The 26,452-nt window shown below is 45.0% G+C and overlaps 1 protein-coding gene across 3 annotated transcripts in view; it reads left to right on the forward strand.

The window, feature by feature from the left end:
- Positions 1-26,452, forward strand: part of USP33 (ubiquitin specific peptidase 33) — a 399,453-nt gene that overhangs the window by 139,709 nt on the left and 233,292 nt on the right. For all 3 annotated transcript variants that reach the window (XM_069232248.1, XM_069232249.1, XM_069232250.1), the window contains 2 exons: positions 11,765-11,878; positions 24,776-24,854. In XM_069232248.1, the coding sequence (XP_069088349.1) occupies positions 11,765-11,878; positions 24,776-24,854 (193 nt within the window). The remainder of the gene's footprint in view (positions 1-11,764; positions 11,879-24,775; positions 24,855-26,452) is intronic.

Below are 26,452 nucleotides of genomic sequence, written 5' to 3' on the forward strand. Positions count from 1 at the left end.
GCCCTTCAAAGCATTTCCAGAGGCCAGGGGAGGCTACTCCTCCCAGGCCCTTCACACCTATTTCCAAAGGGAGAGGGTGTAACACCCTCTCTCAGAGGAAATCCTTTGTTCTGCCTTCCTGGGACCAGGCTGCCCAGGCCCCAGGGGGGCAGAAACCTGTTTGAGGGGTTGGCAGCAGCGGTAGCTGCAGAGGAAACCCCGGAAAGTTAGTTTGGTAGTACCCGGGCTCTATGCTGGAGACCCGGGGATACATGGAATTGTCCCCTCAATACCAGAATGGTATTGGGGTGACAATTCCACGATCCTAGTCATGTTACATGGCCATGTTCGGAGTTACCATTGTGTCCTACATATAGGTATTGACCTATATGTAGTGCACGCGTGTAATGGTGTCCCCGCACTCACAAAGTCCGGGGAATTCGCCCTGAACAATGTGGGGGCACTTTAGCTAGTGCCAGGGTGCACACACACTAAATAACTTTGCACCTAACCTTCACTAAGTGAGGGTTAGACATATAGGTGACTTATAAGTTACTTAAGTGCAGTGTAAAATGGCTGTGAAATAACGTGGACGATATTTTTACTCAGGCTGCAGTGGCAGTCCTGTGTAAGAAGTGTCTGAGCTCCCTATGAGTGGCAAACGAAATGCTGCAGCCCATAGGGATCTCCTGGAACCCCAATACCCTGGGTACCTAGGTACCATATACTAGGGAATTATAAGGGTGTTCCAGTGTGCCAATCAGAATTGGTAAAATTGGTCACTAGCCTGCAGTGACAATTTTAAAATCAGAGAGAGCATAAACACTGAGGTTCTGGTTAGCAGAGCCTCAGTGATACATTTAGGCACCACACAGGGAACTCATACAGGGCATACTTTGAGCACGGGGTCCTGACTAGCAGGATCCCAGTGACACATAGGCAAAAACAAACATACATACAGTAAAAATGGGGGTAACATGCCAGGCAAGATGGTACTTTCCTACAGGGTGTGACTTTGTTAGGTCTGTTTGCTCCCGTCAAACATGCAATGCCAAAGCTTCTGTGCACCAGAGTTTCCTCCAAAAATGTTTTCGGGGATGCGTTCTATTTGCTATGAGACTCTTGTCTCCTAGATGTGTTCCTGCCATTTTCTTCAGTTCTGAGAAAAGACAAGACAGACTAGGCCCAATCACCTTAGTAGCTCCGGGCTTGGCCAGAAGAGTGTGGTGCCCAGAGCTCTTGAGCAGTTACCCTCTGACCTTGTTATCCATTGAAGAAGCTCCCCTGCTTCAGCAACATGTGACCAAATCTCTGCACCCTACACCTTCGATTGGTGTCAGCCAAATTATTTTGACTTTGAGCCTGAAGTAGTAGATGTCGTTCTTGCATCCACAAAGTCCTTCTCTGCTAGGCCCTGAGAAATGTTTGTGGCCTGGTACGGGGTATTGTCATCTAGATCCTCTGCAGGCCACACTCTGATGCATTGTTGTTTGTTTTATTGTTGGTCCAGTATGACCTTGCAGTGGGAACAGTTAGGGGTTACCTATCTGTACTTTCAACCTTTTTTTTCTTTGCCTGATCAACCATTTCTTGTTTAGATACCAGTTGTGATCCCTTCTTTGAAGGGCCTCGTGCATATGTTCTCTCCAAAAACATTTGTCATGCCTCACTGGGACCTTAATCTAGTTCTGGCGTTAGTGCACACGTTTACGAAACACTACTGCCTTGACCACCAAGTCTGATATGATGGTCATTTTTGCCCAAGCAGTACTGCAAGATGTCCTAATAGTTGTCACCTCCTAAGACCATCCTTTGGGAAGTACTGCTGTGGTATCTATTCTAAAAGACCTAAGTTCGATGGCATCTGTCGCTGTAGATACGCATGTTTTGCAATAGCTCGCCATCTGGTGTTGGGCCGGAGTGTTACAAGTTGTTTTTCTTCGAAGAAATCTTTCGAGTCACGGGACCGAGTGACTCCTCCTTTTGTCTCCATTGCGCATGGGCGTCGACTCCATCTTCAATTGTTTTTTTTCCGCCATCGGGTTCGGACGTGTTCCTGTCGCTCCGAGTTTCGTAACGGAAAGATAGCTAATTTCGGAAGATTTTCGTCGGTATTGTTGCGTTCGGGATCGGCGTAGTTAGATTCAACACCGCATCGAAGATCGAAGAGCTCCGGTGCCCTTCGGGGTAGTTTTTCGATCCCCCGTCGGGGCCTGGTCGGCCCGACCGCGTGCTGAAGAACGCCGATGGAATGGACCCCGTTCCGTTTCTGCCCCAAATGCCACAATAAATACCCCTATACAGACCAACACTTGGTCTGTAACCTGTGCCTGTCACCTGAGCACAGTGAAGACACCTGTGAGGCCTGTCGTGCGTTCCGGTCCCGAAAAACACTCCGAGACCGTCGAGCCAGAAGACTTCAGATGGCGTCCGCGCCGACAGCCCACCGAGAGTTCGAGGAACAAGGAGAGGAAGGTACCTTCTCGATCCAAGACTCAGACTCCGAAGGATTCGACGATACACAAACCGTGAGTAAGACGTCGAAAACCACACAGAGGAAGATTTACAAGGCCCAGGGGACGCCACTGCCATCAGGCCATGGCTCCACCCATAAATTCGGTGACCGACCGTCGGCACCGAAAAAGGCCCAAACAGTGCCGAGATCGTCCGACTCCGGTCGAGACACCGGCACGCAGCCTTCTCGGGACTGAGAAAGTGCTGGAGACAAGCCTCGACACCGAGATGCCGGTGTGGACACGGCTCGACGCCGAGACAGCGGCACCGAAGAAGATCGACGCCGAGAGGTTTCGGCCCCGAAAAAGAAAAAAGTCACCTCGGAGCCGAAAAAACACGCAGACAGGGTTTCGGTGCCGAAACAAACTGCAAGCGACCCAGCTTCAGGCTCTTATACAGAAGAGCACTCGCTAACCTCCCAAATGCAAAAGCATAGGTTTGAGGAAGAGCTACAATCAACTGATGTGGACCATACGCAAAAGCGTATTTTCATACAGCAGGGGACAGGAAAAATAAGCACCCTTCCCCCCATTAGAAGAAAGAGAAGGTTGGAGTTCCAAACTGAACAGACACCACAACCAAAAGTGGTGAAAAGAGTTACCCCACCACCCTCTCCTCCGCCCGTGATTAACGTCTCACCAGCACAAACTCCATCACACTCCCCAGCTCACACCACCATAAGCCAGGGTGACCAAGATCAAGACGCATGGGACCTATACGACGCCCCAGTGTCGGATAACAGTCCGGAGGCATACCCTACGAAGCCATCTCCACCAGAGGACAGCACCGCTTATTCTGAAGTGGTGGCTAGAGCAGCACAATTTCACAACGTAAGCCTCCACTCAGAACAGGTCGAGGATGATTTTTTATTCAACACACTCTCCTCCACCCACAGCTCATACCAAAGCCTGCCTATGCTCCCTGGTATGCTCCGGCACGCAAAAGAAATCTTTAAGGAGCCGGTCAAAAGTAGGGCAATCACACCAAGGGTGGAAAAAAAGTATAAGGCGCCTCCTACAGACCCGGTTTTCATCACTACACAGCTGCCACCAGACTCTGTCGTTGTAGGAGCAGCTAGGAAAAGGGCCAACTCCCACACATCTGGAGATGCACCACCCCCAGATAAAGAAAGCCGCAAGTTCGATGCAGCTGGTAAGAGAGTTGCAGCACAAGCTGCAAACCAGTGGCGCATCGCGAACTCCCAGGCACTACTTGCGCGCTATGACAGAGCCCACTGGGACGAGATGCAACATCTCATTGAACATCTGCCCAAGGACTTACAAAATAGGGCAAAACAAGTGGTTGAGGAGGGACAGACCATTTCCAACAACCAGATCCGCTCCTCCATGGACGCTGCAGATACAGCTGCACGGACAATTAATACATCTGTAACTATCAGAAGGCATGCATGGCTCCGAACGTCTGGATTTAAACCAGAGATTCAACAAGCAGTTCTCAATATGCCTTTTAACGAAAAAGAACTGTTCGGTCCAGAAGTGGACACAGCGATTGAGAAACTCAAAAAAGATACGGACACTGCCAAAGCCATGGGCGCACTCTACTCCCCGCAGAGCAGAGGGAATTACAGCACATTCCGTAAAACACCCTTTCGAGGGGGGTTTCGGGGTCAGAGCACACAAGCCAGCACCTCACAAGCAACACCGTCCAGTTACCAGGGACAGTATAGAGGAGGTTTTCGGGGACAATATAGAGGAGGGCAATTCCCTAGGAATAGAGGAAGATTTCAGAGCCCCAAAACCCCTACTACTAAACAGTGACTCACATGTCACTTACCCCCTCCACACAACACCAGTGGGGGGAAGAATAAGTCATTATTACAAAGCATGGGAGGAAATCACTACAGACACTTGGGTTCTAGCAATTATCCAACATGGTTATTGCATAGAATTTCTACAATTCCCTCCAAACATACCACCAAAAGCACAAAATTTGACAACACACCATTCCAATCTCCTGGAGATAGAAGTGCAGGCACTATTGCAAAAGAATGCAATCGAATTAGTGCCAAACACACAAATAAACACAGGAGTTTACTCACTGTACTTTCTGATACCAAAGAAGGACAAAACGCTGAGACCAATCCTAGACCTCAGAGTAGTGAACACTTTCATCAAATCAGACCACTTTCACATGGTCACACTACAAGAAGTATTGCCATTGCTAAAACTACACGACTACATGGCAACTTTAGACCTCAAGGATGCTTATTTCCATATACCAATACACCCATCGCACACGAAATACCTAAGGTTTGTATTCAAGGGAATACATTACCAATTCAAGGTACTGCCTTTCGGATTAACAACCGCACCAAGAGTCTTTACCAAATGTCTAGCGGTAGTCGCTGCACACATAAGAAGGCAGCAAATACATGTGTTCCCATATCTAGACGACTGGCTTATCAAGGCCCATTCGTTAATAGAGTGCTCAAATCACACAAATCATATCATACAAACCCTCTTCAAACTAGGGTTCACCGTCAATTTCACAAAATCCAAAATTCTGCTGCGCAAGGTACAACAATACCTGGGAGCCATAATAGACACATCAAAAGGAGTAGCCACTCCAAGTCCACAAAGAATTCAAAATTTAAACACCATCATACAACGCATGTATCCAACACAAAGAATACAAGCAAAGATGATATTACAACTCCTAGGCATGATGTCTTCATGCATAGCCATTGTCCCAAACGCAAGACTGCACATGAGGCCCTTACAACAGTGCCTAGCATCACAATGGTCACAAGCACAGGGTCACCTTCTAGATCTGGTGTTAATAGACCGCCAAACTTACCTCTCGCTTCTGTGGTGGAACAACATAAATTTAAACAAAGGGCGGCCTTTCCAAGACCCAGTGCCACAATACGTAATAACAACAGATGCTTCCATGACAGGGTGGGGAGCACACCTCGATCAACACAGCATACAAGGACAATGGAACGTTCATCAAACAAAACTGCATATAAATCACCTAGAACTTCTAGCAGTTTTTCAAGCACTAAAAGCTTTCCAACCAATAATAGTTCACAAATACATTCACGTCAAAACAGACAACATGACAACAATGTATTATCTAAACAAGCAAGGGGGGACGCACTCCACGCAGTTAAGCCTGCTAGCACAAAAGATTTGGCGTTGGGCAATTCACAACCAAATTCGCCTAATAGCACAATTTATACCAGGGATCCAAAATCAACTCGCAGACAATCTCTCTCGAGATCACCAACAGGTCCACGAATGGGAAATTCACCCCCAAATTCTGAACACTTATTTCAAACTCTGGGGAACACCTCAGATAGACTTGTTTGCTACAAAGGAGAACGCAAAATGCCAAAACTTCGCATCCAAATACCCACACAAACAGTCCCAAGGCAATGCCCTATGGATGAACTGGTCAGGGATATTTGCTTACGCTTTTCCTCCTCTCCCTCTCCTTCCTTACCTGGTAAACAAACTCAGTCAAAACAAACTCAAACTCATATTAATAGCACCAACTTGGGCAAGGCAACCCTGGTACACAACGCTGCTAGACCTATCAGTAGTACCCTGCAGTAAAAATTGCCCAACAGGCCAGATCTGTTGACACAACACAACCAAAAGATCAGACACCCAGATCCAGCATCGCTGAATCTAGCAATCTGGCTCCTGAAATCCTAGAATTCGGGCTCTTACAACTTACCCAAGAATGTATGGAAGTCATAAAACAAGCCAGAAGGCCATCCACCAGGCACTGCTATGCAAGTAAATGGAAGAGGTTTGTTTGCTACTGCCATATTAATCAAATACAACCATTACACACAACTCCAGAACATGTAGTGGGTTACTTGCTTCACTTACAAAAATCTAACCTGGCTTTCTCTTCCATTAAAATACACCTTGCAGCAATATCTGCATACCTGCAGACTACCTATTCAACTTCCCTATATAAGATACCAGCCATTAAAGCATTCATGGAGGGCCTTAGGAGAATTATACCACCAAGAACACCACCTGTTCCTTCATGGAACCTAAATGTTGTCCTAACTAGACTTATGGGTCCACCTTTTGAACCCATGCACTCCTGCGAAATACAGTTCCTAACCTGGAAGGTGGCATTTCTCATCACCATTACTTCCCTAAGAAGAGTAAGCGAGATTCAGGCGTTTACAATACAGGAACCTTTTATACAACTACACAAGAATAAGGTCGTCCTAAGGACCAATCCTAAATTTTTGCCAAAGGTTATTTCACCGTTCCATCTAAATCAAACAGTGGAACTTCCAGTGTTCTTTCCACAGCCAGATACCGTAGCTGAAAGGGCACTACATACATTAGATGTCAAAAGAGCATTGATGTATTACATTGACAGAACAAAAAACATCAGAAAGACTAAACAACTGTTTATTGCATTTCAAAAACCTCATGCAGGAAACCCAATATCAAAACAAGGTATAGCCAGATGGATAGTTAAATGCATCCAAATCTGCTACCTTAAAGCTAAACGACAGCTGCCCATTACACCAAGGGCACACTCAACCAGAAAGAAAGGTGCTACCATGGCCTTTCTAGGAAACATCCCAATGCAAGAAATATGTAAGGCAGCCACATGGTCTACGCCTCACACATTCACCAAGCACTACTGTGTAGACGTGTTATCCGCACAACAAGCCACAGTAGGTCAAGCCGTATTAAGAACATTATTTCAGACTACTTCCACTCCTACAGGCTGATCCACCGCTTTTGGGGAGATAACTGCTTACTAGTCTATGCAAAACATGCGTATCTACAGCGACAGATGCCATCGAACTGAAAATGTCACTTACCCAGTGTACATCTGTTCGTGGCATCAGTCGCAGTAGATTCGCATGTGCCCACCCGCCTCCCCGGGAGCCTGTAGCAGTTTGGAAGTTACCTTCAACTATTTATATATGTATCATCTCAACCTTAAATAGGTGCATACTTAGTCACTCCATTGCATGGGCACTATTACTACAATTCAACTCCTACCTCACCCTCTGCGGGGAAAAACAATCGAAGATGGAGTCGACGCCCATGCGCAATGGAGACAAAAGGAGGAGTCACTCGGTCCCGTGACTCGAAAGACTTCTTCGAAGAAAAACAACTTGTAACACTCCGGCCCAACACCAGATGGCGAGCTGGCGAGCTATTGCAAAACATGCGAATCTACTGCGACTGATGCCACGAACAGATGTACACTGGGTAAGTGACATTTTCATTATCATAATTAGGACCCAATTTAGATTTCAGCACATTGTGAGCTGCAGTTGTAAGAAGTGCTCTGTAAGTGAGGGCGGGCAGGAGAAAGATAAAACTGTTTTCCTTGCACAGGGGTTGCACTTATAGGCAGCTCTTCTCAGTCACTCCTAGGGGAGGTGTAGTCACTGCACAGCCTTATGGCATCACATTCTAGTGTGTGGTGAGCATTGCTGAAAACAATTACCAAATGTAGTCAGGCACCTGTGAAAAGTCTCAAGGTGAGAAATCTGCAGTTTAATGGTGTATCCACCAAAAAGAGCATTCATTCTAATAAAGATTTAAATTGCAAAAATAAAAAAAACACACATACCTCGACCTCCTCTTCCCCCACTTTAATACCTCCTTCCCCCAATCTCATACCCCCAAAGTCAACCAGCTTATGTTTTGGAAATGTTATCAATACCTGATTATTTTCTGATTAGTACTGATAAAATAATTTAGCCATCTGTCACAGATTGTGGATCACCTATGACCCTATGGTTACCTCCTGCCATAGCACAAACTGACTCATTACTGCTGTTAGATTACAGGGTCTCTGTGTATAGAAATCACCTTTAGTAGTGCTTCTCCTTTTTTGATTGACGTAGGTGGCTAATCAGCTCAAGCTTAACAGATATTCTTAGCTTTTTGTATTGAGCAGAACCTTTAGGGCAGAACTTCTGGGCAGTACAAAATCACACGTTTATACCCTTTTTTTATTTTTTTAAAGTACTTGGGACATTTTTTACTTTATCCCATTATACCAATTTGGTTCTGGTATTTGAAGAAGTGAGAGATCCACCATATGTTCTGGAGTGCCAGACCCATGCCAGAATGTTCAGGAAAACTAATGGATATTTAGAGGTGGTGGAGAAGAAGGGGACGTTCCTGGAACTGGTTGGAACCCCCTCTCCATCTTTGTGGAAACAATGCAGACTGAAGTATAAGTACAGGGGGTTGTCCCCCACATTTTTGGACAAAGAAGAGACACTATGAGGGCTGGGCCCTAGAGGCTGCTGCAAGGACTTGCCAGGAACCTCCATTGGAAACACCCTGATGTTGTGCTGACCTGTGGCCTTCTAGGTCACAAAAAGGACTGCCACCTTGTGCTCAGGACCTTTGTGCTGGCTTGCCTGAACCCTGCTTGGGTGCCCCCAGTGTACTCCAGGGACTGGGTGTATTGCCCCTGTCTCCCCTGCCTGTGTGCTGCTTTGGTGCCGTTTTCTTCTGCAGGGCATGAGTGGAGTGCCGCTTACTCTTGTAGAGTGCATGAAAAGTGTCTTGAAGAGCGCTGTTTTGCCTGCTCCTTGACCTTGTCCAGAACTAGCTTGTAGCACAAGCTGAGCGCTGTGTGCTACCTGTGCAAAGAAGAATTAGGGCTGAACAAGTACCCTTGAACTCCTAGTGAAAACAGGGGGAACATCGCTCCCTGCTTGCCCTCTTAAGCGTGGGGTGAGTGCTCTCTGTTTGGTAATCCACTTGTGAACAAGGTGGCCCCCCCAGCCGAGGGGGGTCTGTGACAATGCCAGAGGAGCGAGGTGCTGCTAGGACACCCGCTCCCTACCGAGGTAAATTGACAGCCGGAATGAGGACAGGGGCTGCCCCTCGAGTCTTCAAGTACACCCTCTTCCCTTCCCTGCATTCCTTGGTGCCGAAGAGCAAACGGCCGTGGCTGCACCACTGAGTTAGTGGGCAAAAGTCTGAGGCTGCTTCACCCGCTGGGACCAGATGAGGTACCAGGTGGCCGTGGGGGCAGCGACCCGTCTCTGGTTGTATTTTGTGTGCGGGGGCCCCATGAGGGCGGCCCTGTCATTTCCTGATGATTGCGTGCCGCCTTTGCCACAGTAACATACCCGGTGGTACTTGCTCGGGGGTAGTCCTACAGTGTAGGGGAGGGGGGGGGAGTGGTGGGGGGGGGCAAGAGACCCTGACAGAGGCTTTGTGGATCCCAAGAGAGCTACGGCCCTAACAGTAGTAGCTGTGGAGGAGCCCCTTGAGAGGCTTTCTTACTTCATCAATGGACTTTAGCGGTCCCAGTATTTGTGCCAGTCCCAGGAACTTACATAATTTCCCTGATCAGCTGGCAAGTGCTGTTATGCATTATGTGGTGACTGGTGAGAGTTAGGGTGAGATAATAGGTGCCAAGAGGTACCTAGTGATGTTTCGTAATTCATGTATTTTCCTCCCTTTCCTAACCACTGAATCGCTCGACCTGATGTTATGAGCTGTATCGTTTTTGCCCTGTAGGGATAACAAATGTACACCAGGATTTTCCGTACATGCATGGGGAGGGTGTGTGTTTACGACATATGCAAAGGATGAGGATGTTTTGGCATTCATGATAATTTGTTTATTGTGACATGTGGATTTTTGATGATAATGATGACCTGACTACTGCTTACTGCTGGTGTTGCAGACTTCTAGTAACTGTGTTTACCTGACTACTGCTTGCTTTTGCAGAGTACTAGAAACCTGTGTGATGTTCTGACAACTCTTGTGTAGCATGGTATTATTCATACATGTCGTTTTTGGTCTAATGATGTTTTGTGCAATACAGTTTATTTTTATATAACTTGTTATGGAGTTTTCTTTGTGGTGTAGTTATTGTGTCACGTGGGTTGTGCAAATGCTCTACAAATTACCTCTAAGATAATCCAGACTGTTTGTGCCAAGCCACCTAGGGGGTGAGCAGAGGCTATCTTGGGTGTGTAGCTCTCTTGCCCTGACTAGAGTGGTAGTCCCTGCCTGGCTGAGGAGCTTACTCTAGCCAACCAGGATCCCCATTTCTAACAGAAGTGCTACAGATTTGCCGTTTTAGGCTGTGTGTTCGACCAGGAGAGTAATTTCCAACGCCGCTCTACCTGGAGTCTAACTTCCCAGTCTGGGGTCCATATATACTGTTATACAGATGACTGGAACACATTTGGGACACAGAACCAGGCATTATGCTCTCTGCAAAACTGAGTGAGTTTGGATGTCCTAGGGATTTGACCCACAAGTTGAGCCTTTTGTCTCACCACATCTTATGGCCATTCCGCCATTAAATACTCTGAAACATGCACCAGTCTGAAACTTTCTTCACAGAGGAAGAGTCTTTTGAAAACCTACCTTGGGATGAGGAATTTACTGAGGGTGCAGGCTTCTCCAACCACAGAGCAGTCACTGCACCTGAAACCTCCCTTGAGAAGCAAATATTAGCTTTGGCATGTAGTTCCCCAAACTGCTCTTGTGGGGCATAGGGACTCGTTGATCATCAAAGGTCTCACAGCTTCAAGGACTAGGAGGCTGCATATCCTCTAAACCGAAGCAAAAGTACAAACATGGACAAGAACTGAACCTTTATGCTTTCACCAGGCTTAAAAGAGCCTTTCTATGCCATGAGATAACCCATGAAGGGGACTCCTTTCCTGATAGTCACCCGGAGGGACACCCTATTGGGGCTTCTCCCCATGTACTAGAAGAACCCCCAGAGTCAAGACTCCTTGATACGGGACGACTAATATGGAAACTTTGGTGATTTGGGCCATTCTAGGTTATGTTGTGCATCACCTGACCCCTCACCACAATCTAAAGACCCTAATGAGGGAAACGATAATTCGGCAATATTTAACACGTTGGGTCCCAAAGACATTCTGCATCACTGACCCTCTGAATGCACCCCTTGGGAAAAAGTAGCTGTCTGTGTTGCAGATCGCCTCTGCTGAGTGTTCCCGGCCCACACTGGGGCTCAGAGTTGCACTCTCCCCAAAGCTAGATGCCAGGATGACCAATTTCCTTGCCAATTATGCACGTAACCACGAAAAACCACTGACTTCTACTAGTGCTCATCCCAAGATAAACTCCTACATGTAGCAAGTCCAATAATACAAATTGTGTGTATGGCTGTGGCAGCTGTTTTACCTATTCTTTATATGGTCTGTTTTTTTTTTTTTTTACTTGTGTAGCGTCACATGATAGTACTTTGGAATGGAACTATACATATTGTTTATTCTGTATCGTTTAATGTTTTCTAGCCCACCTTTAACTCATTTCTTTCTGGACTGTGGAGGACTGGCCCGTACAGATAAAAAACCGGCACTTTCTAAAAGTTATCAGAAGTTGATGACTGAGCTTTGGCACAAAAGCAGGTGTGTTTTTTTTCTTTATGCAAATGAATGATTTTCCTTGTTAAATGAATTCTCTTTTTCTTCCCAAAAAACTCAGAAGATATATTTTTGAGTATGTCTTTCACATGTTTACCAATCTGTCCCTGGGGTTCTAATGTCTTCTTTACATTTTCAGGCAAAGGACACCTGTCTAGTACAGGGACCATTGTCTCCTCTTAGGTCCGAACAGCCCTAATTTTGCAACCCATGTTGGCCAGGCAGTATTTCAAGCTTCTGTCACCCCTTTGGTGCACATTTTGTACTCTGTGCAAATCTCATTTTCACCTTCTACTCTTTTTAGAGCACAGTGTTAATCTGAACTTTATTTTAACAAAGCAAATCAGACTATAATTTTGCAAGAGTAAGAGAGGGTAGAGCACAGTCTAAATCCTTCATCCGAAGAAGAATGGAACGTTTTGATTCATTTTGACCAGACTGTTGGAAAAGGGAGTAATACAGATGGTCAGTTTGGTTGTAACCTACACTATGCTAAGCCACAGAAACTAGTTTTATTCCTTTGCCCTGTAATATGCCATGCTTATTTTCATGTTTTGGTGAAACCAGACAGTAATTTCTTAAGATTTGTTGTTTGACAATGTTTCTAACAATTCGGTATACTGCATCTTCCTTCCCATAAAACTCTGACGACAAACTTTTTTATCAATTGATAAACTTTAAGGGCAGACATGCAGAAACCTTAAAAGCACATTGTTATTTGTCTAACGTGGTCTCTGCCCGTAATACAGCCAACCCAGGACTGCTTGCTTGTTGAAGGTTATACCAAACCTCCTAGAAAGAAAATAACATTCATCTGCTTGTTTTTCACAGAAAAACATGTCCTCCTCTCTCCTGCTCCTGCTCCTCCTCTCTCCTGCTGAATGCTATCATTTTGGCATAGGCATTAGGACCACCAACAATTTGCGCTATGCCTTGGGGCTAAATAATTTATGTATCATTGAAGATAACTCCTTACAGAAAGCTTACCTCAATACAAGCCACACTGTGCACCTATGGTGTTAGAAAGTGGCATATTATTGTGGGAGCAGGTGACATCGACCACGTTGTAAGACACTGTCTTGGTAGGTTACAACATTTTGTTTACAGAAAAAAACTACACCCAGCCTTTGATAGCTGTGGTTCAAATAGGAGGAACTGCACAACCACAGATGTGTGATGGGATGTTGCAGTCTCAGTTATATTAACACATTGAAATTCCCAAACCAGTATATAATGATAAAAAAAAAACAAATAATAAGCAAAATGACACCAGTGGTTAGAAACAGAATGAGGGGGCTTGATATTAGATTTTTCTTTACAACGTTTGAGGGTAAAAAGTGGCACAATCAGCAATGCTCATGGTTGACTGGGACCTTGGCACAATTTTTCTAATTGTGATGGAACATAGGTTGAGTAATCCTTGCGGGTCACTTTGGTCAACTATTTTAAGTTGGAACTCTGGAATTCAGGCTCCTCCAACGGTATAGTTATTCATAGTCTTGGTTCCTGTTGAAGCCTTCAATTTTGGTACCAAAGGTTCTGAGTGATACAAACCTGAATTTTGTAACTTATGAGGTTGCTTTACCCTGGAATGAATTTGTCACCTCGCTGCAATCACAAGTCCAATTTTCAAATTCACATAAATCTCCAGTAGGCCTGTGTTGGAGGGTGTAGCTGATGAGGGCTTAACAATGTTGAGTAATTTTTTTCCATTGTCCTGCAGTAGTCCCAAAGTTAGTAGAAAAAACCTGAAAGTGAATTATCACTCACCACGTTGTGAATATTCTGGAAAAGTCCAACCTGGTCTTTCCCACAGCTTCTGGTCTTGAGTGGAAGGTTCCTAGGGTTTAGGTCTCTCTTCAGCCAATGTTTCCAGAGTTTTCAGAGCAGTATGCTCTCAATGGTTTAGCTGGTTCTCCCACATTAGAAGGAGCCCTTCTTCAGCATTTTGAGTCCAGCCAACTGGAGAGCAGGAACAACCTCAGGCTTCTTCGCTATTGGCCCTTATGCGTTCTTCAAGCCTAGGAGTGTTAATAACCAGGTGGTTAAGGGCCATGTTTATCCAGTGCACTAGAAAGCTTCCAATCACAAAATCTCACTGACTTGTGGGACAGGAAGAGGAAAAAAAGAATATTGTGTTTTGGGGACCGTAGGATACTGTCTCCCTACCTAGAACCAGTTTTGCAAAACAATCATATCACCTTGTACTCACTTATAAAATATTTCCCGCGACCTGTTGCTCCTACAGGAATATTTCGTATTTTTATTATGGGCCCTCACACACTCTGTTGGTATTATGTTTCATCATTGGGTCGCAGCCTGCTTCTTAAAAGCAGGGTGGGCTCAACTAGCTTCCAGGGAGCACTTCGGATAATGCTCTATTGCTGACGGAGAGTGTAGATATTAAAAATACCTTGTGGCCACCCCAATTTCCCATTATTTTGGATGCCACTGGTGTGATTAAATTACAATTAAAATTCAGGTTAATTGTGGGGAGACTTACTACCCTTTAACCCTTCTACTAAGTCAAAATATCTAAGCCCTTCACCACAGCCCTTGTGGGGCCCCAGGCTTTCATCAGGACTAATGGTGAATCCCGGTTTCTTCTCTGACACTGTTTTAGTCTGTGATATTGGGTCACTTGCCACAATTTTATGTTATGTTAAGCATGAGTGTACACGCTTTGCAAAAATTGTCCCCGATCAATTATGAAATTGAGGGCGCTCTTGGAATATGGTTTTGTCGTGGGTTCATTTTGCACCTTGTTTGAGCACACATATTTTAGCTTAGCTTATACCTGCAAATTGTGCCCTTTTATCTAAATATGTGCTCTAATTTCATTTATTCATTTTAGTCAGCCTGCTTTTTGGCGGGATGTTATATTTTTCCCTAATCAGCTGTGATTCTGCGAAAGCGTTACTATTTCTGTGCACAACATTTCACAATGTATCTCTGCCCAAGGCTGACAAGAACAGTACATGATAACCTATTTAGTATTGTCGCCAGAAGAGTACGTGAACAGTTCAATACTTTCGCACATGCCCAGGTCAGGCCTATTTCATGGAACAGAAACATTTTTTAAAAAAAATATTGTACAGGCCAAGGAAAAGCAGGATGGTCGTTCTGGCAAGTATACCCGTCCACTTTGTATGCCATTTTATTGCTGACCTCAGCCTTGTCTCTACAATCAGCCAAGGAGATGGCAGGCAGACCCTTGTTCTCAGGTAATGGGGGTGAGTGTGCCTCTCATGGACTAAGTAGAGAGAGATTGGGCTATCACCGCTAATGCTCCCGCTGGAAGTTAGGGGTTAGGTAGGAGTCCTACGACATTTGGATATGCAAGGAACATGCATGTCTGTGTATGCATGTCACACTCACTCAGAACAATCTGAGTTGAGTCTCCACTTTAGTCTTGTATTTATATTAATATTTATTTATGCTTTTCTTATTTATTTATTTTCCTGTTCTTTTGCTCCATTATGATTTTGCACCAAGGCAGAAGCCTATGCCTCTCCACGAGATGCTCAGGCTAGTAGGCCAGCCTCACCTCTTAATGTTTGTCTTATGTCCGTTATTGTGGTCCTGACACGTGACAGACCTGACATCACAGACTGAAACATTGACATTGGAGAAGGAAGAGGGATTCACCATTAGTCCTGATGAAAGCCCCAGACCCTACATTGGCCGTAAATAAGGGCTGAAACATATTGACTTAATACGAGGGTATAGGGGTAGTAACCCTCCTCTTAATTAACCCATATTTCAATCATACCAGTGGAACCCAAAATAAAGGGAAACCTTGGTAACCATAAGGTATTTTTAATATTTACATTCCGGTCAGAATTAGAATGTTATCCAAAGTGCTTCCTGGAAGATGTTTGAGTCCATCCTGCTTTTTAGGGACCAGGGTGATCTGGCCTCTGAGCAGCTGGAATGCCGGAGCTTGAAATCAGAGCCTGTTCACAGGTGACAAAGGATAAAAAAAAAAAAAGGGAAGGGTGAGGTTCGCTCTTCTGCCCTACCTTCGTTGCGTTTCCTCTTCTTGCCGTTGGACCGCAGGATGCCCAGGATCCCATTAATGGAGTAAGAGCCCACTGGATCATTGGCGGCGCTGGATACGGGAGGGGATGCTGTGTTGGGAACAATAGTGTGGTGATGCTCCTGTATGACATTTTCGCGGTTCACAGAGTTATCATGTCAGCAAAAACCAGTAATAAAAGGGTGACAAATGTAGGGAGACCTCACAGAAAAGATAGAATTTCCTCATCTTTTACTGCCTTATTAACTAGAATCGAGGTTTTCTTCTGACAATTAAATTGAAAGGAACTTTTGCCACGTTAAAGGGGTTTTTGCCATAGCCATTGTTATTTCATTTCAGTGCTTGGCAACATGCTAGTTTTTGGTGAGTGCCACTTCATAGCTATGAGTTGCCCTACTTGTTAACTGTATTTGCCAAAGATTTTATTTTGTCTTTTTATTCTTCAGCAGAGCCACAATGCCTAGAGTTCTTGTTTTTGTTATGGAGAATTTCAAGAAGAACCTCTGGAATAGTGGGAGAATGTGGTCAGGAAGTAGATGTCTGGCATTTGAGATTAATATATGGATCTGAGGTGTTAATTCTGCTAATGAAATCAAATTCCGGAGTAGTTTTTGTTGATTGATTGGGTGCTAAAATCAGTGGGGCCAATCCAGTGCCTCTGTGTTCTCTACTGATTCAGTGGCCTATTAGTTGCTCACAAAGTCTACCTAGCAGTTGGAATCATCCAAGAGCATACCTCAATATGAAAGACCTAGTTCAACAGTGTCAAACACACTATTTCCTCTGAATACGAGGGATTATATCCCAACTTTCAGTATTTCAAAGAAGGCATGGAGTCAGAGGAGTCTGGGGAAACACACACTGTTGTATGTTCAACATAACACTTGTGTCACTCAAGATGAACAAGAACCACACCTCCTCCTCCTCATTCAAGGGATCTTGCTCTTGTTAGAATTTTGAAGTGTGATGGCCGGAGGGTGTTGAGGGTGGTAGCACTATCACGAGGGAACCTGGTTTCTTAACTCCAAGCATAACAGTCATCTTCTTTGAAAATATATTGTAGTTTGGGAGAGTGTTTTAATTCAAAATATGCAATGGTTGGGCCAATCTTGAGTGCTTTGCAATTTTGCTTGCAAGATCAGCCTCCTGGTTCTTAGGCTTGTGGTATTGTTTTCACTTGATAGACTTTGTTGCTTGACAAATGTGCTCAAGCATGGAGGCTTCTGGGCTGAGCGGGAAGATATGATGCCTCTATTTAAGCTGGAATTGGTTGCAAGGTACATGGCAGTAATGATAATGTATTGTTGCTCTGCATTTCCCTATTAACTTTTTACATACAACCGTCTTTTGAGATACCTCACTGTGATCAATACATTCTGTAATTTTCCATACAATTCAACCTCCTCCTCCTGTTGCGCACTCTTTTACTCCGCATGATTTTCTTGAGTTCTGTCTTGGCATATACATTGTGTAGAGATTTATATTTCTCATGTGTTTTGAGATGTCTTTTTCTGCATGACTCTCTTGAGTTCTGACCTGGTACATACTTTTTGAAAGGATTTACATTCCTTATGTGTGTTTAGAAATTTCTTTTTGCGTTTGCTTGTGCCAAGCTTAATAGCTTTTTCGTTGTTAGTGTTGCCATTTCTCATTTCACAATGCACAAATCATGGCACAAAATAATATAGTTCATATTGTCAAAGAACATGTGGGTTTCTGTGAAGGGAGTGACCTTGAATCTCTTATGTTTATTATTTTAATTTTTTTAAATATATTTTTAATGGCATTTTAAAGAGATTTAACAGATGTTATTACATTTCACGTTGGTACATCTGTACCATTGTGAGCACATATAACAGTTTGTTGTGTCAGTTTTGCACATACGTGAAACGTTGCTCTTTTCAAACATATATGGTTCTCATTGGCAGTCCGTGGCTATTATGTTCAACTGTGATATTTGAAAGCTCCACAAAGGATTCTAGTTGCTTGGATTCATGCCCTTAGGTGGGGGCCATCTGCCATCTAGAGCACAACCATGCCATATCTAAGCAGATATTAAAATAGTATCTATAATACTAAGTTGCAACTCTACAAACTAATTAACCATGTCCCTGTAACTTGTGATCTCTAGTGTCTCTGTGCTCATACATTAGCAACAACTTTTCAACAGGCCTCTCTGAGCTGGCAGATACAGGCTTCAATAAGTGAGCATGAGTGCTGTCCAGGAGAGAAACCCCAGCCACAAGGGTAGATTCCTTCTGAGCTCCCCCCTCAATTCTGGCCTCTGTGTGGTCATCACCAGTAAAATCAATAAACTCCCATTCATCTGCTATTTCAGCCCAGAGGTGTGCTATATTCTGACGTCTGAGCCCCTTGGATTCTCCTCTCTTTAATGCCCGCTCCTCCACTCCTGCCCAGCATGTGACTTTAAAAAAAAAAAATATATATTTTATTAACATTTTGTTGCTTTACATTTGTATGTCTGTTCAAATTAACATCTTGCACTCGTTATATATGGCCATTAAACAATCCGCATTTGTGGTATGCATTACTTGTGATTCGTTGCATATTTCTTTGGTATTGTTAGTATTTTTAATGCGTTTGTTAGCCCTTGCCTCTAATAAGCTAATCCCATTGAAAAACTGCACTATGCTCTTCACTGCTCTACAGTATCGTTTTGAATCACGCGTAACCCAGCATGTGACTTCTTGTATCCATGTAGGTAGCCGGGATTCCTCAGGGGCTTTCCAACACACCGCTATCCTGCGCCTCACTAATACCAGAGCCAAGTCTATGAATCTGTTCCCTATCCCTACCATTTTAGAGGGTGTTCTAACCAACAGGCCCAGTAAGCAGACTTCCAGAGTAACGGGCAGGGACCTATCCACTGATAGATTAAAGCATGCAATAACTGCAGCCCAATAGAACATTTGGGTGGGACATCCCCAAACCAAATGTCCAAAATAGGTATCTGGGGCTCAGCATCGAGGGCAGGACTGAGGCTCTTCTCCATATATGGTCTGAAGTCTATTGGGGTGAGATACATCCTGTGCATGAGATCAAACTGAATCAGTTTAAGGCGTGTACTCTGAGAGACACGGGAAGCATACGCCATTACCCGTTCCCATTCGATCTCCGTTAGCTTCCTGCCCACGTCCGCCTCCCAACGAGCCTTCAGGGAATGTAGTGGCCCATCCATCATTTCATTTAACGCCTTGTATAACCATCTCACTAAGTGGGATCCTCCACCCATCCGAAGCATTGTCTGGAGCACAGCATCGGTGGGGGATTTCTCTATTCCCTCCCCCCCACAGGTCCTGCTCAGCATGAGCCAGTGCTTTGTATCTCAAAAACTGACCCCCTGGGGAGGTCAGCCTGCTTTAACAGCTCTGCAAAAGATGACCACTTGCCCTGTGCATAAAAGTCACCCACAGAGGTCAACCACATCTCTGTCCAGGGAAGCATTTTTCGCTGTGTAAAGCAGCGGGGGGTTCACCAAGCAGGAACCCCACCAATGGGATCTCAGGGGCATAGGGGGTTAGGACCCCTGTTCACCTAAGCGCTCTACACCAGGCCGTGAAGGCCACACTCAAGAGAACTATGAAGACAGGAGTCTCGGTCGAAACAATCCACCCACCAACTTGTCCATTTACTGTCCAGCACCGTCCCAGTCCAGTTCTGTCAGCCCATGATTATTCAGCCATCGCGCCAGCCATTGCAGCTGTGCTGCTATGTAATAGAGTTCAAAATCTGGGACTCCCAACCCTCCCACCACCGGGGGGAGACAGAGAGTAGCCAGTGCAACCCAGTGGCATCCACTGTTCCATATTAGTTCTCTGAGAATGGTATCTCAGGACCTGAACCATTGCTCCAGGATAGTTACTGGTAAGTTAACGAAGAAATATAGGAGTCTCTGGAGCATAATCATCTTGGACAGTAAAACTCGCTCCATAAAAGGCAAGTTAAGGGAGCGCCAAAAACCTACAGTGGCCCGAAGGGACCTGAGAGTTTTGCCCAGGTTGCCCTCCCTGAGAACCGCCTTGTCATGGTAAATTTGAATGTCAAGATATTGAAATGTACTGGGTTCCCACTTAACATCCGCTGGGCAGGTGGAGGGCGGGATACTGCCCGCAACTACCGGGAACACGCATGTTAAGGAGTAGTCCTGAGTATTTCCCAATGTATTCCAGCACCGTAAGCGCCCAGGGTAGCCCCTGTTCCCCATCCCTTAAATAAATCAACAGGTCGTCTGCCTACAACGATATAATATGTTCTGTACCGCCTCTACATATCCACTTACCATAACCTTCCATCCTGAACCACTCTGCTAGTGGTTCCATTGCTATGGCAAAGAGCAAGGGGGAGAGCGGACACCCTTGCCTGGTTCCCCTGTATATGTTGTTGTTGCCAGAAATCTGTCAACCAGTCTTGGCTCTTGCTGTTGGGGAAGCATATAGTAATATAAACAATTTAAGCCATGCTTCTCCTAGTCCAAATCGACGCATAGTAACTTCCAAATAATCCCAGCTCACTGTGTCAAAAGGCTTCTCGAGGTCTACCGACACTACTACTAAGCTTGAATCTGTCCGGTGGGGATGGCCGTACAGTACAATGTACAGTCTGCAGAGATTCTGTGAGGTGCTCTGGGTAGTTATGAATCCGCACTGGTCATCATAGATCAGGGTCTGCATATGAGGTAATAGCCTGTTAGCCAGGACCTTACTCAAGATTTTAAAGTCCGTATTGAGCATAGAAATGGGTCGGAAATCTTTCACCACCGCATTACGGTCCGTGGTCTTAGGGAGGGGAACCATCAGGGCCTCTCTAACTGTCACAGGGAGAAGCCCCCGCTCGTATGCTTCTTTATACATTTCAACCAGCCTTCGAGCTAATATGTCTACCGTCAACTTATAAACCTCCTGGGGATCTTACCAGTCGCTAAGTCTTTGATAGCCAGATTAACTTCACCCTCCGTCACCTCTGCGCCTAATGGGGCATGGACCTCCTCTGGGAGGACCCTCAGTCGCACCCCAGCCAACACTTCGCTCAACGTATCCAGCAATGACGTCTTGTGGGAGGAGGGGCATACAGTGGCAGGTAATAGTCACAAAACGCTGCATTTATACTTAGGAGTGTGTGTATCAAAGAGCCGTCAGTCAGTGCGATCCCAGTGATCGGCGTTCCCACTGAGTGAGGGCGAACCAGCCAGGCCAATAACCGTCCTGCCCTACCTTCCTCCACATGTACCCTGCGCATATACCTTGCATGACCATGACATCTAAGTTTCTCAAGGGCTACAGCATACGTCTCGTGAACGCTCGATAAACGGTGTAGAGCCATCCCCGTCTGACATTTCAGCCTCCGTTAGTGAAGCTGCAGCTCGAATTGCCAGCTGTTTCCCCTCCTCCGACTGTGTTGGCGTGGGCTTGGTGAGCCAAGGTCGGCGGGTACGACTCGAAGATCTTCTCCTCCTCTTACGGTGTTGGCCAGTCTGAGCATCCTCTTTTTGGGACCCAACTGTGCCCGACCTGTATTGTTCCAGCCACGGCCATACTTCCTCAGGGTCTTGGCAGAAGTGCGCGGTTCCATCCACCATCAGTTTAAGCCGAGATGGAAAGAGTAGGGCATAGGATATCCCTTCTTCTCTGACTGCCCTTTTCACCGCAAAAAGGTGGCCCACTTGGCCTGTACAGCTGGTGTAAAGTCTGGAAACAGACTAGCCTGGTCTTCTTCCACCCTAAAGGGTCCAGCCGTGCGAACCCTCTGCAGTAATAGATCTCGATCATGGTAATGAAGAAGTTTAGCCACAACGGGCGTAGGTGGCCGACCAGGTGGAGGTCTTTGCGGTAGGATGCAGTGCGCCCTCTCAATAGCAAAAAAAGGGAGTGAGGCTGTCCTTGTCCAAGGCTCCTGGAATTCCACCATGTTCTTCCCCTCCGCTACCTCCGGCAGGCCAGTAATACAGACGCTGTTGCAACAACTGCGCCCTTCTGCATCTTCCGCCCTTAGTTCCAGGCGGTCCACTCTGTCCGCTAAGTGAGACACTTGGAGCCTCAACACCGGATGTGATGGTTCTAGACTTGTGATTGTAGTTTCCACATCTCACACTTTATCCAATAGTTTCTGATGGTCTGTATGTAACAAATCAAGTTCAGCAGCGACCTTGCTAATATCTCGCTGCAGGGTAAGTTTAGAGTCTTCAGTAGCCCCCAGTATTTTATTTAGTGTGTCAATCATCCCTTTGGGCATGGGAGGCACAGCTTTCCCCAGAGCCCGGTCATCTTGCAGATCAACAGAAGTTGGTCCTAGGTGGCCCTGCGTCTTGGGTTTCGATTTCCCCATGGCAGACACCAGCAGTGTTCATAGTTCCTATGTTCCGGTCCTCCCCCACGGGTTTTCTACACCAGTGGCCACCACAAAGACCCCCTTGAGAGGTTCACAAGTCCCATCCAGCTGCTGCCCCACACCGGAGGGTTGAAGCACCGCAGTTCCAACACAGCCCCACGCAGTCAAGCAGGTCCTACCTCTGGCTCCGGACCCCGTTAGTCCCCAGCAGGTTTCATACTCTGGAGTAGGGCTGAGTGGGTTTTCCCATTCCATCGCTGCGCCCTTCGCCTTTCTGCCAACCCAGCCGGTCCAGGTCTGTTATCACCATCTCTCCAGCAGGCCACACGGCCCAGCCGCACAGCCCCCTCAGCATTCCTCATGTTGGGGGCTCCAATGCTCCCAAACTTATGAGTCCGCACACTCCACCGGTGCCCCATGCAACCGGGCTGGCCATCAGGTCCAGCAAGCTCAGCCCCGTACCCCCGCAGGGACAGTTGTAGGTCTTCAGTCAACTCAGCGCGAACGGCCCCTCACCTCTCCTCCAGGCACCAGAGCCAGTGCGTGTCTTTCTTCTCCAGGCTCCTCAGATGTCTCTTTGGGAACAGGACCGTGCACCTGTCTCCCAACGGGGATAACTCTGCTGCGCTGGGTCGGGGGGGAGAAATCGCCCTGGGACCTCACAGTCCCTCTTCTGCGCCACCGATTCTTGGGCACCTTTGACCTCGTAGACCCAGACCACCAGCCGCTGCTGCTGTAATCAGGAGAAATAAAGCGGGCCAGTGCAGAGCATTGAATTACGCGTCTGCCATGTTGGCCCTGGCAGCCATGCCCCCATCCCTTATGTTTACAAAGCTCTTACACAAGCACAAGTGGGTCGAGAAAGAGGACACTGTTGTGTAAGAATGCATTTAAAATTAAACTGCTCCATCTAGGATCAAAGGAAGACGATAGTGGTCCACCAACAAACAGTAATATTTATAATATAATTTCAGAAATGTCCTGTGTATGTTGCAGTAACCTGCATATTCCCAGCAGTGCCCTATTCACACCCATTTGTGCAGTGGCCCATCCTGCTTTGCCTTAACTTGCTCTACCATTCCCTGTCTACTTTCATCCATGCCAGTTCTAGGCACTGCAATCAGTCATCCTAATTCAGCACTGCCTCAGCTATATTCACAAACTTTAAACACTGAGAGATGCTTTGCTCACTCTTGCTTATGCAAGATGTCATACTTATGTGCATAGCTTGTGCAGCAGGGAGAGGGACCTTTTCACCTCCTTTGAAAGAAGGCAGGATACCCACAATCCTCAATTATGTGCTCCTCCATGAGTTGTCCAAAACCTCTAGTTTTGAGTCAGTTTTAGTGGTTTTTGTGCCTCAATTTCAAAATGTATGCAGGACATCCAGAATGTTCCTTTTGTTTTTGCTCTTAAAATTCTACAGTTTGTACTTAGCAGAATCCGCTATCTACATCTCCTGCTGAAGGATGCCATTGGCCCTCTGTTGGTTTTACTGCCTCTTTGGTATTGGCTTTTTATGCATCACATCTGCATGAATAGTGTTCATTGTCTATTGCAACAGTCTTTCATCTTTTACCTAAATCACTGTCATCTGGGAAACATGTCCCCAGCTCCTTATCGCCTTGTTCTAAACCTGAGGCCCTGACTTGAAAACTCTTGCTGCCCTTGTTTCTTCTCTTCCGTAGTGGCTTTCTTCTGAGCATGGCCATTCTGTTACTCTGTCTGCTGAGGTGACAGACACACTGCGGCTCCTGATAAATGCCCCAGAGTACTCAAAGGGCAGAGATACCAAGACCAGCAGGTCTCGTTATTACCACCAATTTGAAATTGGTGGTAACTGCAATTGTTTTGCGACCGCATTCACAGTCACAAAACAATCGTACATACCTCTGCGATTCAGTTTTGGGAGAGACGACCTTGACGCAACTCCAATTTGTGATCCGGTAACAAGTAACCGAGTCACAAATTGGACTTGTTACATACCAAAATGCATTTTTGCCATTGCAGACGGCCCAAGATCGCAAAAATGTTTGATACATCCGGCCCTTAGTGAAAGACTAAGAGCGGTCAGTATTTGTGTATTTTTTTTTTCTCTTGTCCGCCAAAGCACTACCACCTCTTGAGAGAAGAATAAATCGTGAAAGTCAAAAGACACAAGGTATCTTTTAAGCTGCTTAATTTTATCCCCTCATGTTATATTGTTAACTAATATCAGGGAAAATTAATACCTGTGATTATACCAATTATATAGGCATATGCTGCTAACAATGTATGTCTTTTGTCCGATCTGGAAGTTCCAAATTACTACTTCATGTTGTGAGTCAGGATTGTAGCATCCTACTGTTAAGTAAGTGCATTATTGCTTTTAATATTGCGTTTATAATTTTTTTAATGCAGTTGCAATATTCTTATATCTAACCTGACCATATTCAACTAGATTAACACAAACATTAGAAAACCTATTGCTGCTAATTTAAATTATTATTCCTTTTTAGACCTGGTTCAGTTGTTCCTACACATTTGTTCCAAGGGATTAAGTCTGTAAATCCAATGTTTCGTGGGTATTCCCAACAGGTATGTGATAGTCTTTCTTTTCAGTCTATCTTTTTATATCCTTTTTTTTTTTTAAAACCATTTTGATGTTACAAACTAAACAAATCAGAAATTAATTTGTTCCCCTTTTTACATTCCAAATCAAACACTGTCACAAACTAAAATAACAGAATTTAGGGAAAACATCTTCATCTGGCTTTAAAGCACTAAAAAGTATAACTCCTGATCTAAAAAAAAAAAAAATGTTGTATGATCATTTTAGTACACTGACAGATACAGTTCTAAGGGACAGTGGTTGTAAAATATGTGCAATGTTTAACATTGTAAATGCTAATGCTATTTCTCCACAGTTTAGCACACACTTTTTACATAATAAACATTTTCCGGTAACATATATAGACCTATAACACCCATCATTTTAAAAGAAGTAGTAAATATGCATTTTGATTGTATTTACACCAGTGCCACATATCATCCCCCAAATTTCTGCAGGCTCTTTTTACGTGGCAAGTCCCTTTAGCTTTCTGAAATGGGATAGTACATTTCAGGCTTCCAAGCTCCTTTCTGCATACCCACTTTTATATTCATGTCACTTAAAAAGTGGATTAATGGCTATAGCACTACTGGGACTAAAATACTGTGATGCGTGTAGTGTCACAGCTAGTCCCCTAAAATCTGCCCCCGCCTCCTCTGTATATGAATGTTCGTCAGTTTTGAAGGTAGTAGCCCCAGATGCCATTTAGTTTACTGACAGATGAAAAAGCGATTTACTTATTCCGTTAATGCCGGGTCTCAATATATGACCTTTTCCGTGGCATTAAAAGTGAGTCTTATGTGTACTTTTTTTGGCAGGCATTTATGGCTTCTACAGGGCTCAATCTTTCATGATTGCAAATATTCAATATATGTCTTGTTGCCCGGCTGGGAATTCACAGTAAATTGTATTTTATGTCAGTATTTAAAAAAAAAAAAATCCAGTAGCAGTAATTAGAATGTACACCTCAGTGTTCGTTTCTGGAAGCCTAGATGCTATACTACACATCATTTAAATATAATCCTTCCTTATCCGCTTATAACTCTTAATCCCTCTGTGCACTCACTTCTGACCTCTCACCTTTTTACAGAGTATTTTAGCTTTATGGTTTACTTGTCAGCATTGGGGCAAAAAGAGCATTTTAGCTCCTGCAAACCCCATGGTCTGAAAACGATTTCCGGTTATAGCCCACATAAGGAATACACTTAATATTCTAAACGTATTTCTCAACCCTGGCATTTGCCAGGTTTTTTTTTTGTTTGTTTTTTTAGTAGAGATTAAGAAAGATGAATACTTTTTTGTACATTAAAAGATGCATTACTATCTTCTAGGGAATAAACTGTCTCAGTTGCCCATTTTGATACTCTAAACAAAAAATAGAAAAAGGGTAAATGGTCCAGTAATAGTGATGATCCCTTATGCTTTCCCTTTGGAGTTCCCCCTTCAGAGAATTCAAAGTGGAATGGAAAGGCGAGCAAAAAAACTGATGGATTAAACCCAGATCTGTGACAGGGGCTGAATATTTAATTTTTTCCACTTTCCGTCCGTCATCTGCTGTTTTTACTTTACGTATTCAGCACCAAGC

This window comes from Pleurodeles waltl, chromosome 4_2 (assembly GCF_031143425.1).
Source record: "Pleurodeles waltl isolate 20211129_DDA chromosome 4_2, aPleWal1.hap1.20221129, whole genome shotgun sequence".
Taxonomy (NCBI): Eukaryota; Metazoa; Chordata; class Amphibia; order Caudata; family Salamandridae; genus Pleurodeles; species Pleurodeles waltl.